This window comes from Pimephales promelas, chromosome 11 (genome assembly GCF_988280905.1).
Source record: "Pimephales promelas chromosome 11, fPimPro1.hap1.1, whole genome shotgun sequence".
In the NCBI taxonomy this organism is placed as follows: Eukaryota; Metazoa; Chordata; class Actinopteri; order Cypriniformes; family Leuciscidae; genus Pimephales; species Pimephales promelas.
Window position 1 is genome coordinate 4,205,702 of NC_142779.1, and position 16,846 is coordinate 4,222,547.

The 16,846-nt window shown below is 36.0% G+C and overlaps 3 protein-coding genes and 1 long non-coding RNA gene across 4 annotated transcripts; 1 reads left to right on the forward strand and 3 right to left on the reverse strand.

The window, feature by feature from the left end:
* Window positions 1-259: 259 nt before the first annotated feature.
* Window positions 260-7,575, forward strand: rhd (Rh blood group, D antigen). Its single transcript, XM_039672298.2, has 10 exons — window positions 260-474; window positions 943-1,135; window positions 2,643-2,793; window positions 3,410-3,557; window positions 4,111-4,286; window positions 4,462-4,599; window positions 5,092-5,216; window positions 5,332-5,411; window positions 6,211-6,284; window positions 6,499-7,575. Exons 1-10 carry the CDS (start codon window positions 327-329, stop codon window positions 6,523-6,525), a joined length of 1,260 nt encoding a protein of 419 aa, XP_039528232.2. The 5' UTR covers window positions 260-326; the 3' UTR covers window positions 6,526-7,575.
* LOC148977120 (uncharacterized) lies at window positions 3,471-4,560 on the reverse strand. Its single transcript, XR_016145478.1, has 2 exons — window positions 4,450-4,560; window positions 3,471-4,264 (listed from the first exon to the last, which is right to left on the reverse strand). It is a non-coding gene; the product is annotated as an uncharacterized LOC148977120 (long non-coding RNA).
* tmem50a (transmembrane protein 50A) lies at window positions 6,812-12,986 on the reverse strand. Its single transcript, XM_039672300.2, has 7 exons — window positions 12,830-12,986; window positions 11,755-11,870; window positions 11,538-11,650; window positions 10,206-10,273; window positions 9,276-9,368; window positions 9,099-9,165; window positions 6,812-8,055 (listed from the first exon to the last, which is right to left on the reverse strand). The coding sequence occupies exons 2-7, from the start codon at window positions 11,854-11,856 to the stop codon at window positions 8,010-8,012; spliced, it is 489 nt and encodes a 162-aa protein (XP_039528234.1). The 5' UTR covers window positions 11,857-11,870; window positions 12,830-12,986; the 3' UTR covers window positions 6,812-8,009.
* An 808-nt stretch (window positions 12,987-13,794) lies between these two features.
* Window positions 13,795-16,627, reverse strand: mgst3b (microsomal glutathione S-transferase 3b). The gene is made up of 4 exons (XM_039671853.2): window positions 16,302-16,627; window positions 16,031-16,153; window positions 15,227-15,299; window positions 13,795-14,646 (listed from the first exon to the last, which is right to left on the reverse strand). The coding sequence occupies exons 1-4, from the start codon at window positions 16,425-16,427 to the stop codon at window positions 14,546-14,548; spliced, it is 423 nt and encodes a 140-aa protein (XP_039527787.2). The 5' UTR covers window positions 16,428-16,627; the 3' UTR covers window positions 13,795-14,545.
* Between the last annotated feature and the right edge of the window lie 219 nt (window positions 16,628-16,846).

A 16,846-nucleotide genomic window follows, 5' to 3' on the forward strand; every position in this document is an offset into this window, starting at 1 on the left:
TAACAATTTAGTTAAAGAAAAAAAAAACATAATTTAGGTGCTGTAGAACAGGAATAACCCAAACTTTTAATAGTTATCATTTTCTTTGCCAGGTTTTGATAATGTTGCTAATAGGTCCTACTTTACAAACAAACATACACACACACACACACACACACACACACACACACACACACACACACACACACACACAACATGATTAATTGCAAATGGAGGCATTTTTGGGAAACACCTCCATTCCTCTTCGCATGCACGTGATCTTGCATACTCTTCTTCATCTCTGGCCGGTGAAGATTAAAGACAGTCAGAGTTTTGTCACGGTAATAATGGCTCCTCAGTACGCCCCCAGTCTCCGCTCAAGACTTCCTCTTGTGGCCTTCCTCCTGGAAACCATCTTTATCCTACTGTTTGTCTTTTTTGTGAAAATAGAGCAGCATGAGTCTGACAGTAAGCTTTTCATCCGCTCATATGCAGGTTAGTAAGTCTGATTTACATTTAAGCTGTGCTATGATTCTCAAGAGTTCAAACTTGCATTCATTGTTCAGCTTAAGGATAAACCTGAGGTTATTTATGAAATGCATCACATCATCTTTTGTAAACCTGCTATGTTAATTGCATATGTTAATGCATGCTAATGCAACAAAAGACTACTCACATATTCAGTTCAGAAACTAATTCCTGGCCTTTTTTTTTTTTTAGAAACTTTAACGTGTCAAAATATTCAATAGCAATATTCCTATCCATATGAATGTACTTAAAATGAATATGATTACTTGGTTTTGTTTGTAAATGTGTGGAACATTGCCGTTGGGGTGTGGAGCCACAACATCTCTGGTTTTGGATGATAAGAAGCATTTCACAAGCAATTAAAAGACTGAACGCCAAGTTTTTGAAGTTTATATCGCTTTTCATAAAATATTGGAAATGCAATCTTTTCTACAGAATTCCAAGATATTCATGTGATGATATTCATGGGGTTTGGATTCCTGGCCACGTTCCTTGTACGATATGGTTTCAGTGGATCAGGGTTTAACATGCTGTTAGCAGCCATGGCCATCCAGTGGGCCGTCTTGATGAATGGCTTCCTGCTGCCACAACGCCACCACAGACGAGAGATCCACATCAGTATGAAGAGGTACAGCGACATTACAGGTCTTAGCAGATGCTTTCTTACAAAAGCAATCCACAGTGTAAATGTTAAAGGATTAGTTCACCTCAAAATGAAAATTTCCTCATAATTTACGCGCCCCATTGACATCCAAGATGTTTATGTCTATGAAAACATGTCTAATCTATGTCTAGATTTTTTCCCACACAACAGACTTCAATGGTAACCAAATTGTTGAAGTCCAGAGCTTCATACGGCTCTGAACGTTCCCATCTTGAGGAATAAGGTCTTATCCAGCGAAACGATCAGTCATTTAAAAAAAAATAAAAAATAAAAATGTATATACTTTTGAACCACAACTGATTGTCTTGTGCTGGTCTGCGACATGCCACGAATTCCATAATCACGTTGGAAAGGTCATTAAACGAGTAATCCATATAATTGTAATTTCATAGATTGAATATGAAACATTAACATTTAAAAATGTTAATGGTACATTAACTTTGGAAAACTGGTACATTTACAAACTTTGGAAAAACTAATGCATTTGTTTGTTTAAAACAAAAACTGATTTTAATAATCATGACAAAGGGCTTTGTCATGATTATTTTCATACTTTAAAATGGTACTAATATGCACTCTGTAGACACAAAGGTGTACCTTTTTGAAAGGGTACACTCTCAGAAAAAAGGTACAAAAGCTGTCACTGGGCTGTTTCAAAAGGTACACTTTTGTACCTAAAGGCTGCATATTGGTACCTTGATGGTACATATTAGCACATAGAATGTACATATTAGCACCTAAACTGTACATATATTAACACCTAAAATGTAGATAATAATAGTACCTAAAATGTACATATTAGCACCTAAAATGTACATATTAGCACCTGAAATGTACATATTAGCACCTAAAATGTACATATTAGCACCTGAAATGTACATATTAGAACCTGAAATGTACATATTAGCCACTAAAATGTAAATATTCGCACCTAAAATGTACATATTAGCACCTGAAATGTACATACAGTAGCACCTAAAATATACATACTCACACCTAAAATGTACATATTTAGCACCTGAAATGTACATATTAGCACCTGAAATGGACATTGGCACCTAAAATGGACATATTGGCACCTAAAATGGACAAAAGTTTACCCTTTGAAAAGGTACAGCCACAGTGACAGCTTTTGTACCTTTTTTTTCTGAGAGTGAATATGAAACATTAACATTTAAAAATGCTTAGCTCTTCTCTAAAGCATTTGTTTGTTTAAAAAAATGATTTTTAAATATCATTACGAAGGGCTTATCCTTTGTCATGATTATTTTCATACTTTAAATTGGTAAAAAAAAAGTACGAAAGCTGTGACTGGAATAAAAAGGTACTAATATGCACTCTGACTGTAGACAGTGTAGATGTACCTTTTTGAAAGGGTACCGCTCCAGTGACCGCTTTTGTACCTTTTTTTCACCTGAGAGTAGGTTTGAAAGCACCACTACATCAGATGTTATTTGTGCTCCTCATGTAGTGTGATTGAGGCAGAGCTCTGTGCAGCATCCGCTCTGGTTGCAATGGGAGCAGTCCATGGGAAGACAAATCCTGTCCAGCTTTTACTAATGGCTCTGGTGGAGGTCACTGGATTTGTGATCAATCAGTGGATCCTGCGAACTCTGCTCCATGTAAGAGAAGTATTACTTTCCCTGATGAAAATCACGGTTGATCCTGTTAACTAGTACTGTCAAATCGTTTAATCGCGATTATTCGCATCTAACATAAACGTTTGTGAAATCTATATGTCTGTGTGCAGTGCACACATATATATTTACAAACCTTTATGTTTAGATGTGATTAATCATGATTAATCGATTTGACAGCACTAATTTTTATCCTATATTATCCATATTTCAAGGTACATTGAATGCTAATTTCAAGAAGAATGATTTCAATGAAGAATGATTCATTCAGATTAATTCATTAATTGGTTTGTTTTTTAATTAGTTGATCCTGAAAACTCTCAGTATTACATTACCAGATATAAATTCATTTTAAAAATGCCCTCATCTCTACATTGCAAGCCAATTTCAGTAAAGAAATTTAACATAACAACAATATATAAAACGTATATAACTATAGCCTATGTGTAATGGAACAGGTATTTATGTTATATATTTTATACATATATTTACAAACTTTTATTTTAGATGCAATAAATCACGATTAATCAATTTGACAGCACTAATGAACATACTATTTTATTTAGCAGATTGAGTATTTGAAACTGTGTTCATGTTTTAGGCAGATCCGCTGTACAGCATCATGATGCTGCATATCTTCGGGGCTCTTTTTGGTGTGATGGTGTCATGGGTGCTGTACAGAGAGGGAATCGATCCAAAACATGAGAAAGAAAAAAATGACCGCAGCACTGGCTTATTCGCAATGTTTGGTGAGTACAATAACTAACAGTTATCTCTCGGACTCAGAAAATACCTCTAAACCAGGTTTCAGACTGTAACCATGACAGCACATCAGATGAGTTGTGAGCTTCGAGTGAGTCACACTTAAGATACATCTGATCATAACTGAGCATACATCAAAAGAGTGCATTCGATAACATCCACTATGGTTTCGGACACCACTACAAATGGCTGTCCCTTCAAATAGTGCCTTATTTCGGACACAGCCAGTCACTTCTTCTTTCGATCCTAAACGAATCATGAAAGTTGTGAACGAATCGGTTCAATAGGCTCAATGAATGATTCAGTGAGTTATTTACAAAGACAGTCATTTGTCGCCACCTACTGGTGTAACTGTGTGAAAGAAAGAGTCACTGAGAATCCCCAACACTGACAGTCGAAACAACAGTGCTGCTGGATATCACAGCTCCTTTGAACGATGCTCGCCCAATCAGATTCAAGGACCGAAGTGTAATTATTTTATCTCTATATTTTAATTAAATCATGCTCGGGGAACTGCCTCCCTTTCTCTCTTTCTCACAGGAACACTGTTTCTGTGGATGTTCTGGCCCAGTTTTAACTCAGCACTGGTGTCTCACAGGGTGGAGAAAGAACTGAAACTCACTGTGATATATGGGACGTATCTGTCTCTGGCCGTCAGTGTTGTCATTGCGATGTCTGTTTCCATGCTCACCAGCTGCAAAGGAAAGATGAACATGGTGAGCGACTGTAGGAAGAACATTCCCACGTAGCAAACTCCCTCACAGAGTTGAAAACAATCATAACATAATACTCTGAAATCATACGCATCATGAAAGTATAATGGGCTGTGAACTCCATTACATGTTGACTTTCCAGTTTCTCAGATAATGTGAAGAGTACCATGTTTTACAGGTTCATATCCAGAGCTCTGCCTTGTCTGGTGGTGTTGCCATTGGAGTTGCCATGACGGCAGTCCACGCGCCATGGATTGCAATGATGATTGGTTTCTGTGCCGCTCTCGTATCAGCCCTGGGATTCAAGTACATGAAGGTCAAGCCACATTTATCACAAAATGGAAAACTCAAATTCCCCAGGGTCGTTCACTAAAACTAAAACCATAAGAAAACTAGGCCTGTCAAACGATTAATCGCATTCAAAATAAAAGTCTTAAGTTTACATAATATATGTGGGTGCACTGTGTATCATTATTTTGTGTATATAAATACACACACATGCGTGTATATTTAAGAAAAAAATATAAATTACATATAAAAATATATACAGTACATACATGGAAATATTTCTTAAATACATACAAATATGTGTTTGTATTTATATATATAATTATACACCGTGCACCCACATATATTATGTGAACACAAACTTTTATTTTGAATGCGATTAATCGTTTGACAGCCCATAAAAACATTAAACATTAATTAAAATAAAACATTTATTGTATTTCAGTATTTGTCAGGTTTGTTTCAAGTTGAAGTACTATAACTTTAAGTGATAGAGTCTCTGTTTTTTACTTTCATTCAGGATCACATGTTGTTTGCTTTTGAGTGTCATGACACCTGTGGCGTCCTCAATGTGCACGCCATACCGGGAATCCTGGGATGGTTCGCTCATTTATTTATACGGCTGGCCAGTACTGAAAGCACAATGTAAAGTGAATTTCACTTTTAGTCAATCATGCCATTAAATAAAATAACAGTAAAAGCAATGACTACAGGCATAAAATTATGTTTTTTCAGATTTGTGTTGTATTTGTGTTCTCAGAGCTGTGCGGTTTGCTGTGTATCACATCTGTGTTCTCCTCATAACACTGTGCATGAGCCTGGTGATGGGAACAGCTACAGGTACACCACTGATGGAGATCATTAGACAGACATATTTCATTTCCTTGTGTTATAATGATTAAAGGAGCAGTTCACTTTTTAAAAAAACTTTTGCTGATAATTTACTCACCCCCATGTCATCCAAGATGTCCATGTCTTTCTTTCTTCAGTCGAAAAGAAATTAAGGTTTTTGATGAAAACATTCCAGGATTTTCTCCATATAATGGACTTCAATGGGGACCAAACGGTTCAAGGTCAAAATGAGAGTTTCACTGCAGCTTCAAAGTGCTTTAAACGACACCAGACAACGAATAAGGGTCATATCTAGCGAAACGATCAAAAATAACTAAGTTTAAGTTTTATAAGCACAAATGGTCGCCTTGCTCTGTTCGGTGACGAGCGTTTGTGACTCTCCTGTTCAAACTCATTCATCAAAATGAACGAATCTTTTTTCGAGTCATTTCATTCGTTGATTCGTTCTTGGATGACATTTTGGGGGTAAATTATTAGCAGTTCACTTTATTTTTTTTTAAAGTGAACTACTCCTCAGTAGTTTTTTTTTTTAGAGTGAACTACTCTCAGCAAATCACCATATACTGACAATAAGGGACTTTGCAAGTTCATGTAAACTTATTCTACTAACCCTGATCTAACCTAACAGTCCATTAATACTCTAATGAGAGTTAGTTGACATTGTAGAAACGTCTACTGATGGACCATCAAAGTAAAGTGTTGTGTTTTTGCATTACCCTTACTGATAAGTTTTGTGTTTTAGTTTACTGAGGCAGACTAAACATACAACTTAAGTTAAAATTTGCAGGACTTTTCCTTAAATGGAGTTTGTGGAGACCCCAGCAGGACAGGAAGTGCTTTGATGACCAGGCATTCTGGGAGGTAAATGGTTTTGTTCATTCACAACAATATAAATACAGTGTCTACCATGACTAAACGTCAGTCCTTTCTCTTGCTGTGTTCGCATTCATCTTTTATCATTTAAAGTGGAATTAATGACATACCTATTTTTTATTTTTTTTTAAATGTATTAAACCTTAATTTATATTTCCAAACATGTTAATGATCGCTAATTATGTATTTCCTTCTCTTGTAGTTTCCAAATTTGGTGGTACATGTATGAAGAACATTGTGAAAAAACATCGAAAAGAGAACTCATAAATGCAATTAACATAAAATCTGTGTTTGAGAAGTCACAGGTTGCTTAAGTAAACAATTTACAATATAAAATATCCTCAAAACAACAACGGCAAAGAATTTTCCAAGCCCGTGGCTGGAGAAGTTTGGTGAGCTGATATACCACCAACTAATTTAATATATAAAAATAACCTGATGGCTAACCTATAGTCCATAAACCCATTATTCATCTGTATTTGAACATAGTGAAAGAAAATAACACTGGCTCTGTACATATTTACAATAATTTTATTCATTTGAAACCCACAGTTGAATGAAGTTTAGCTACTTTTTGTCAGAAAGAGAGGCATGGATTACATTAAAATGTTACATTCTTTTAGCATGTAGAAATCACAGACTCTCTAATTTGTCAGTTGATAGACGAGTCAAAATCTTTGACTGACGTCACCTTATTCTCCCATAACCACTGAAATAATAAGAAATTGTGCTTTTTTAAAACCATTAACATTTTTATACAACTCCCACATGCCCAAGCATACACATAGAGAGTGACCTTAATGCTCCAGAACACACAAAATATATAACCAGGGTTCCCACAGTCGAGAAAAATATGCTGTTTGGTTTTACTAGTCGCACAAAAATGAAACACTTCATCTTTAAAAAAAAAAAAAGTTGACAGTGAATGTACATGTTTCTGGTAAAGCTCAGCTCTAAGAAACTGCTCTTGCTCAGTGCAATCTCTGTAAAAATAATTGTAAAAAATCTGAAAAAGGTACGGGAATTCAAATAACATAATATATAAAAATCTTCCAAAAGTAAAACATTGACTAAAGCGCTGTTGCAGTAATGTCAACTGAGCTAATACGACAGTACGCTGGTCTGACTGAACGTGAAATTTCAAGAGATTAGGCATGAAAGTGAAACGACAGATACAAATTCGGTGGCATATGTAAAAAAAAAAGCAAACTAATTCAAATGACGACACGTTAAAAATAGAAACACACACAGTGAGTCACTCATTTTGGTTTATAAACGAGTCTGCCCAAAAAAACTCTCCCTGCTGCGGTCGCATATGATCACGTTACTATATTTAGTGAATCAATGTTTTCTTTCCTCTTGAGATCTCTGGAAAAGCCAGGCTGAAGATATTAGCTCTTATTGTGCACTTTTAATATGAGAATTCTACACTTTATGTATGTTATGTCATTGTAGTTCTATTGCATATATGTAATTTTTTAATGCAGAGTGAGGTCAAAATGTGACTGAAGAGTCTGGATTTGATTTGCATTTCTTGAGTGCACTCATAAGGAAACAAGACAAAGAAAGGAAGAAGGAATATAATTAAGAACGGGAGTCATCTGAGGGGTTGAAAAGAGGAGAGAAAAAAATAGCGAGTGCAAATAAGCAGCATTAAGTACAGAGGAATTGTTCGTTGATGGACTGTGGGATTTGATTGAAGGAAATGAAGCTTTACTGCCAGAGGTCCTCAGTTCGGCCAAACTTGAACACCAGACCACTGCAAAGAGTGAAGGACAATCACAAATCAGAACTCAATCAAATGATCATGTTGTTTGCAGAGTAATTTATTATAATTTGCATGAATGCTCAAATTACAGGCCGGGGCGATAGTTCATATATTCATGACGTCTTCAAAATTATTTTAATGCACTTTTAACGGGGCATTAGGCTTTCTATTTAAAAGGTCCTTTAAATGTCTCACATATTCAAAAGCATCAGTAGAAAAAAAATTCAGTTCAGTTTCATTCAGTTTGAATAAGATAATATTGTCCATTCCATTAGATTTATTTGAAAAAAATTTGATTTAACAACTCGTTTGTGTAATCAATCACTTAAAAATTAATTATCTCCACATGTCAATTAGATACAAATTGTTTTAGTAAAAATATAGGTAATAACTAGAATATTGCACATAATTTATTAAATATCCCTGGGGCCAGTTTTTTTTTTACTCTATTTACTTATTTATTTATTTAAAGAAATTTCCACTTTTAGTCAGCAAGGATGCATTTAATTGATCAAAGGTGGCAGTAAAGACATTTATAATGATACAAAAGATTTCTATTTTAAATAAATGCTGTTGTGTTTAACTTGCTACTCAGTGAAGAATCATGAAAATATTAAGCATCAATTGTTTTCAACATTGATAATAATAATAAATGTTTCTTGAGCAGCAAATCATCATATTAGAATGATTTCTGAAGGATCGTGTGACACTGAAGACAGGAGAAAATTCAGCTTTGCTCATAGGAATAAATTACATTATTTAACAATCAGTTTTTAATGTATTTTTGATCAAAAAAAAAAAAAAAAATGCAACCTTGGTGAACAATAAAGACCTCTTTCGAAACGGTTCAATCTTACCGATCATAAACTTTTGTAGAGTTTATATAGTGTTACACACATATATATATATATACATACATATATATACTAAAATAAAATTAAATTATAGGCCAATAAAATTATATCACCCTGGCCTACGGGTAATATCAAGCCTGTTCTGATGTGAGATTCTGTTCTTTCTATTTCCAAACTTACCCAAAGAAGATGAATGCATTTTGGAAGAAAACTGCAATACCAGGGTACACTGACAGATCCTTCTTTTCTGTTCATTCATAAAAAATAAAAACTTTATTAGAAACTATATACAAGTAGAAACCTGAAACATCGTTTTCTCTAAAAAGAAAAAACAAAGCAAAATCTCTCATCTCTTACCGGTCACAACGAAACCACCAAACAGAATCCACATAGAGGCGATGAGAGACCCGAATGCCAACATGAACCCGATGAAGAGCCAAACTCTGGCACCTACACACACATTACATTTACATTTCATCATTTAACAGACGCCTTTATCCAAATGAGGAGAGCATTAGAGGCAAACATTAACAATAGGACAACAATATGCAAGGGCTGTGACCCTTCCTAGTTCAGTCGAACACAGTATTTGCAATTTTTTACTTTAATTTTTTAGAATTTAAAGAGGTTGTGTTCACACTTGGCATGTTTGGTTCGATTAAATCGAATGGCACGATTGCTCTGTTAGTGTGGTTCATTTGAATGAGCGTGAACACTGCCACCTGAGCCCTGGTGTGCAGTGAGCAAACAAGAGGACTGAGTCTCAGTTCACTTCCAAACCATCTCTGGTACGATTCGACTAAAATATGAACGTAGGACAGACCAAAGACATGTAAACGAACCAAAAACAGGACATGTCACGCATTTTTATCATCATAATCATGATGTTGCCCATCACAGTTCAGTACAGGCATCTCCTCGCAGGAGATCTTCATCTGTGTGTGTGACGGACCGATTCCTGACGCTGTTTTGACTCCGTTACACATACTATAATCTCTCCATGGGTTCTCAGCTGGTCAAAATATCATCAGCACATGTGACGAGTGCATTTAGCCCAGAACACAGCATTGGTTTTGATGCTAAGGTCTGTTGTAAAATACTTTATTTTTATAGGTCCCATCTTAAAAAAAGACAGTGTGAACACTAAGCGAACCAGGAATAAATATCTTGTTTTCTTTTTTTTTTGTCAAGACCAAAAGAACAAAGAGAAAAACCCCCTAAGGCACTTTTTAGTTATATAGTATTCCGATAAAGTCCAAAACATCATGATGTGAATGCAGCACTTACCAGTCTGTCCCAAGCAGCCCTCGCTGTAGCTGTCTCCCCTCACCTGGCCGTTTGACACTGCGTTGATCCTGCATTCAAACAAAGACCCTTTAAGGAAAGTCATTCCACTGGACGGCCATCTCTGAAACTCCTCTCGGGCAGCTTCAGTATTTCAGTCACGCAAGTACAGCTCCAATCTCTTTAATGGGGAAACATCTCTAAAGCTGTTCACCAAGCTTAATAATCAAGGGATACTTCAGGTTTTAGCATTAAGCTTTGTATTAGTAGGTCTGTCCCGCATGTCCTCAACCCGATCTCACTCACAGAATGAACACATAGTGTCAGCCATCTTTTTTTTTGGAAGCGAAGCTAGCAGGCTCTTGTTCTGTGGAGAAAGCTGAGTAGTAGGGGTTACCATCCACTTTTTCCTGGACATGTCCGGCCGTCGATGTCCGGGATTCAGCTTTTGCTTTCTGCAGTCGCCATTCATTGTTTACATGCTCAGCTTTTGTTTCAATCTAACTGAATTCATTCTGATTGGTGAATCTGAATGTAGTGTTTACATGAACGCTAAACAAGTGATCGGTTGATGTGCATTTTAACATGTTGCAATGTCGCTCATTGGTCATCACGCCACCGGCCTCGAGCCGTTCTCCCTCACTCGTCCCGCTCGCCACAGTAAACATGATGAATGGCGACTGTAGAACGCAAAAGCCGAATCCCGGACATTTTGGGCGATCTCGAAACACATTTTCAGGCAGACTCATCGCGGAGACTCGCTAGTAGCCTAGACTTGTTGTTTAACTACTGAGCTCTGTTACCGGTAGGCGTGGCCTCCTAGGGCAGCGAAGCAAGTGCATTCTGGGAGTTGTTGTCTTTCATCCACTTAAGTCAAAACTACATTTTCTGGCTTTTCTCAGTCTAGAAAGCTCCAAATTCAAAAATAATTTCACATTTCTTCTACATAAATGACCCATTTTAAATACACATTCATCTTTCCAGAAGTGAAGTATCCCTTTAAATTTAAAATCACCAATGAAATCTGACAACAACAGTCTCAAATCCTTGTCTCAAAACAGTGTCTCAAAACACTTTCCCCCTTTCATTGTAATATAAGTGCACCGTCTATCTAAAGTCTTTGAAATCAACAGAAAGTGAAACTCAACAGGGAATTGAACAATGCAGTCATGGTGACGGTAGTCATTGCACAACCCTGTAGTTAAATCAAGGCTAAACAACAGGAAGAAATCAGGGACAGTCTGTCTGGCTGGACACATTAAAAACAAGTGCTCTGTTCCCTTCATTAGAGGAAGCAACGAGGGCCGAGAGAGAATCTGTACAGGTGTAACTCACATGAGGAAGGCTATAGTCGCTATAACCCCACAGGTGTGATATGCGTGGTGGAACTCTTCCTCTTTAGGGTACATTATCGCTGCATCGATGATGATCCACCAGCCTGTGAAAAACTGCACGGGTGCACAGTGTGAGAAGAAAGATCATTAGTTTGAGAATCACTGGGTTTTTGAGGTAAAGTGCAGACGACAATTTATAAGTCATCAGGCAGACGTACCAGAACTCCGGCTGCGATGGAGGCGATGGTGTTTCTCTTCTCACCCCAATCCACATTACACTCGCAATCGCCACATCTGATCCCATCCAGAAACCCCGACATGCTGCTGATTTCACCTGATCATTCAAAGAAATACGGTCATAGTACAGATACTTATTCATATTGCGTAATGAACAGGGCCATCTAGCTTGGGCTTTTATCTAAAGTAAATAAAACTTTAAATAACATGAATTACAGTGACAATCTTGAACAAATATATAGATATTTTCATTTCAAAACACCATCAACATATCTATCTATCTATCTGCTGCGTATGCTTTTAGTTAGATATTATATATGAAAACGTTTTTTTGCTGCTTAGAGTTTTAAGGAAACCACGATGCAGTACCAGTTCAAAAGTTTAGAGGGTAAATAAAAACGAATTAATAGTTTTATTCAGGAAGTTTGCATTAAATTCATCAAACGTGCCAGTAAAGACATCTATCTTACAAAAGATTATATTTCAACTTCCTATTTAGTAATAAAATTACATTTAAAAAAAATTGGAATAGAAAACATAACATAATAGTTCACAATGGTGACTGTATGCTTGGTGACTAGTAGTGAGCATAAGATACTCATTTCAAAAACATTTTTAAAAACACTGGGGGAAGTTAGTGTTCACAAACTCATTTTAGCAGGAATCATAATAAATTTAATAAATTGTTAGTGCGCAAATGCTGCGCAACATCACTGACTGCGCACACGCAGAGCACACATGATCACCCCGAAACCAAACACAAATAGCACACAAAAGGATTTCCATTTTGTCATGTTTGCGTCCAAAATCTGAATATTAACATAAGCGATGTTTAACACAATTGTTCAAAACTATGTTTCCGTTCATTTTCGGACGAAGCCGTCGAGCGTTAATGCTGTAAACGACGTGTTTGATCTCTAATCCCCGGATGATTTCTAACCCATATTTGCTACATCACTGTTTATATAAAGTATCACGGATAAATACGTGCAGTATTGAAGAATAACTCATGAATGATAACAATAACTCACGCTCTGTAGCACAATACATTCTTACCTGCACTTTTCTTGAGTGTTTCTTGTGGTTCGCAGTAAGTGGAGATAGACTCCGCAGTCTTCCGTCTAAAACAGTGGCTCTGAGCCGCACATGCGCAGTGCCCTCTCCATCATACTGGGCACGTCCTATCAAACAAAACGCGCACCAACTAAGGGTTTTAGACCTAAATAAGTGATCAGCACGTCTGATAAATTTACAATAAAATACATATATATTTTATTTTATAAAAAGTTGTTATACAAGGAGCGGGTCGCCCCCTGAAGGCGCCTATGTTGACATCACATGACCATATCAACGTCCTCGACCAGTTGAACCATACAAGGATAGATATGAAACTGTTATTTTAATTTTTTCAACAACAAATATATAATACAAATCTTGTAAACACTTAAACACATCAGGAAATGTGAAGAGAACAGAAATTTACTCTTTTTCAATATTTTCAAACCTGGAAATACTAAACTAAAATTGTAAAGACAATCAAACTTTTAGCCCCCAAACTACGGTAAATTCTTCATAGTATCTGTTTATTAGTGGTGTTTGCATTTACTATTGTTCAGAGTGTTCTGATAAAACTCCTAACTCTAAATATTAAACTTGGCCACACTGCTTTTCTCATCTATGAGACTCTCTCAAAAAATAAAAACTGATTTTAAGGAGCCAAATGGAATGATAAGAATATCATAGTAACCACCCACATCACCATAGCATAGTAAACGCTCTAGGGTCTGTTTATAAATGTTTTAACACTCCAGTTGTCCTAAAGCCCAGCCATATGCTACTTTAAATATTACCAGTGACCAGAATTATGTTATTCATTTCATTTTTACAACTAAAGGACCTTTTGTAATCTCCTCTCAGTGATTTCAGAAATGACAGAGCATGTTCCTCTGCTAAAATAAGCAGTATGAAGTATGATCACCATACGTTTTCTCTCTTTAAATCAATCAAGCACCCACATATGGTTTATTTGAATCTTACACCAACATTTTATTATTCATTTCTCTGAATCTATTGATATAAATAGAAGGTTGACCAATGACCATACATGCCAATCAAATCAGGACAGTCTCTGATTTGCTGCCTAGTGATTAGTTTTGCAAGTCAAGTTTAGTCACCTTTATTTATTTAGCGCTTTTATAATGCAGATTGTTTCAAAGCAGCTTTACAGTGATATCAGAAAAATAATGCAACAGAGTTTGTTTTGGCTGAACAGCAGCTTTAGAAGAAAATAGTGTCATTGTCCAGCCTAAGTAAGTTCAGCGTTGGTTCATTTCCATTAAAAATCACTAGTTATGAATTTAGTTATTTATCATACAGTAGCTCTGGAGAAAACTGTGACGTCATCATCCAGTTCAGTTCTCATCCAATTGTGTCAGTGCAGTCAAATCAATAAATTTGTTGAATATTTGCACCTGAAATAACCTGTACAGTGATCCACAAGCGATAATGACCTAAACTGGACTCAAACTCAGGTTGTCTGCTCATAAACACCATCATGAAATGATTAACTGGTCAGCGTAATTGAAATCGGAGAAATACAGCATAAAGCTTGAGTATGAAAGTCTAAAATGTTGATTACATGTGATTAATATATTGTATAATTTGTAAAAAAAAAAAAAAAAGAAAAATAGAAAAAAAAAGTTACAGGATGGAACAATACAAAACAGAGTAAAAAGACTATTGGTCTTTGGTATTATGTGGTGTGTTGTTCTCTTAAAGGACTCCAAGCAGTTTGAGAGCCACAGAGATGGAGAGCAGAATGACTCCTAACAGCCCGATGTACCCGTACGCACCACGCATCCTCTTAGCAGGATCTGAAACAGAGAAACAACACTGGTGATGAGGGATAAAACTCACATATTGTTTGAAAGAACCAGGGGTATTCAATTAAGATAATACTTTTTTGAAACAGTTATACATTTCCATCAGGGCAGCCGCAGTACTTCCTAAAAATTCCTAAACACTCAAAATAGTAATCAAAAATGATAATCTTGAGCCCGAGAACCAAAACAGTGTCTGAGAATGTCTAAGAGATTTCAGTCTTATCAAGCGATTGCTTCGCTTGATAAAATGGCGCCAATTGGAACCAAGTCACACTGAAAATATACTGGTGTAACCTCCAAAAAGGAGGTTTCCTCTAAATAGAATGGATATTTATGCTTATGCTCTAACAGTCAGTTTTATTTAACTTTATTTTGGCATTTTGCAAACGTGTGCAGAGATTCAAAATGCATGAATATACATGTCATTTAAATCTATAATTTAATGCACAAATAAAAGCTATGCTTTTCACATTTGTACTCGGATTCAGAAACAGATCTGAATGTGCTTTTGCATTTGTGATAACTCCTGAGAATTGCAACAGACTTCTATATGGGCATTGTAAAGACTTACCACCCGTGTAGTAACCCCAGGCATAAGAGAATCTGCTCGTAATCCAGATGACTCCTAACACCGAGGCAACTAGCTGATATGGGAGATAAAACATGCAAGATAAAGAGAAGTGAACTGGGTGAGAGGGTTTTCATACAAGAAGAGGAGAGCACATGAAAATGGCTAAATTAACAGATATTTACAGTGCACTTCTTACACACTTCCTTCTGCTACACCCTTGATAAAGGTCAAGTGTTTTGATCAAAGGCACAATGATGATAGATTATATATATAAACCCTTGTGGGGTTTAAACAAACAACATTTCAGTTGCAAGCCCATTTTAGTGTGAATTTGAATAGGCTACCTTCACCTTCAGGTTAAACTGGAAATTTGAATTGGAATAGCAGGAAGAGGAATTTCCTGAATTACGATTAAAAGAAATTTGATAAACCCACAAACAAATCTTTAAACTAATTTGTTTTTTTTTATTGCTCCAAACTGGGTTCAATAATGTCAACGCAATAACAGATTTAACAAAACGCCCACCAGAATGTTTGAGATGACATCAAAATTGGAGGTATTCCAGGGCATTTTGCAAAATTAATGTTCTTCATAAATTCTTTAAAATGTATTAATGTATATATTTTTTAAATGCCATGTCATTTTTTTAGGAAATACCCCATGTGCTATATGATAACATTTTATAAGTAATTTAAACGGAACTCATTAAATGCTTTTTTTTTATATATATATATATATATATATATATATATATTAAATTAGTTTGAATTCCCATTCTAAATGACACACATCTGTGAACTCACCGGATACTCTAATGCAGCAATAGTCTGGAAGACCAGCCACTGTGGATACACCTCCAGTGTGTTCTGGTGCGCTCTTTGAATACAGTTGAACACTGGCTCATTGTCACTGTACATGTTGGGATACTGTACACAAAACACGAGCGCAGAAAAAACACATTAAACTAAAACATCTGCCATAAAAAATGCATAAATCAGAAATCAACGTTAACTACGCATCAGTATAATTTCGGCCAATCTAATAGAATGCATTGCATATGAAGCCTTATCGTACCTTTATCTTGTACTTCTTTCTTGCAGCACCAACTTTTAGCCCGAGATAGGCTAACATGACAAAACTATACATATATGTAAAAATAGCATAGCCAAAGTTGGCCGGAAGCACGTTCTCAACCGTCATCTTCAGATGCAATAGTCAGGACCGGTCTCCTCAAACGCAAGATATTCTCCTTTTATTTGTTGTGGAAAAAATGCTCTATCATGCAGTTCACGTAACTCTGAGTTATTTGTGTTAAAGGCGAGTGTGCCCTAGAGCACAAGGTAAACCTCGCGATAAAACGCGAGCTCTCAGCTCTCGAGAGACAATTTTATATAACGTTAATTGTGAATTCATTAAAAAAACACGACCACAACAACAACATCAACAAACACTATATATGAAAGTATTTCCTAATCACAGTCTTAAATGACTCAAGTGTGATTAAATAAATACTTAATGTGTTTTATGGATGTTTTCGGTCCACTATTCTGAAAGAGAAATAAACAAAAATCTCACTAAAGTACAAAATAAAATTTAAAAAATAAAATAAACAAAAACTT

Coding starts and splice junctions, on each gene's coding strand:
- rhd (XM_039672298.2), top strand. CDS start 327: ATGGCTCCTCAGTACGCCCCCAGTCTCCGCTCAAGACTTCCTCTTGTG. Junction 4,287..4,461: donor GCAAAGGAAAGATGAACATG/GTGAGCGACTGT, acceptor CATGTTTTACAG/GTTCATATCCAGAGCTCTGC. Junction 5,217..5,331: donor GCCAGTACTGAAAGCACAAT/GTAAAGTGAATT, acceptor TTGTGTTCTCAG/AGCTGTGCGGTTTGCTGTGT.
- tmem50a (XM_039672300.2), bottom strand. CDS start 11,856: ATGTCGGGGTTTCTGGATGGGATCAGATGTGGCGATTGCGAGTGTAAT. Junction 11,651..11,754: donor CCATCGCAGCCGGAGTTCTG/GTACGTCTGCCT, acceptor GCACCCGTGCAG/TTTTTCACAGGCTGGTGGAT. Junction 9,166..9,275: donor TGGTGGTTTCGTTGTGACCG/GTAAGAGATGAG, acceptor ATGAATGAACAG/AAAAGAAGGATCTGTCAGTG.
- mgst3b (XM_039671853.2), bottom strand. CDS start 16,427: ATGACGGTTGAGAACGTGCTTCCGGCCAACTTTGGCTATGCTATTTTT. Junction 16,154..16,301: donor GAAAGAAGTACAAGATAAAG/GTACGATAAGGC, acceptor TTTTGTGTACAG/TATCCCAACATGTACAGTGA. Junction 15,300..16,030: donor TTGCTGCATTAGAGTATCCG/GTGAGTTCACAG, acceptor CTCCCATATCAG/CTAGTTGCCTCGGTGTTAGG.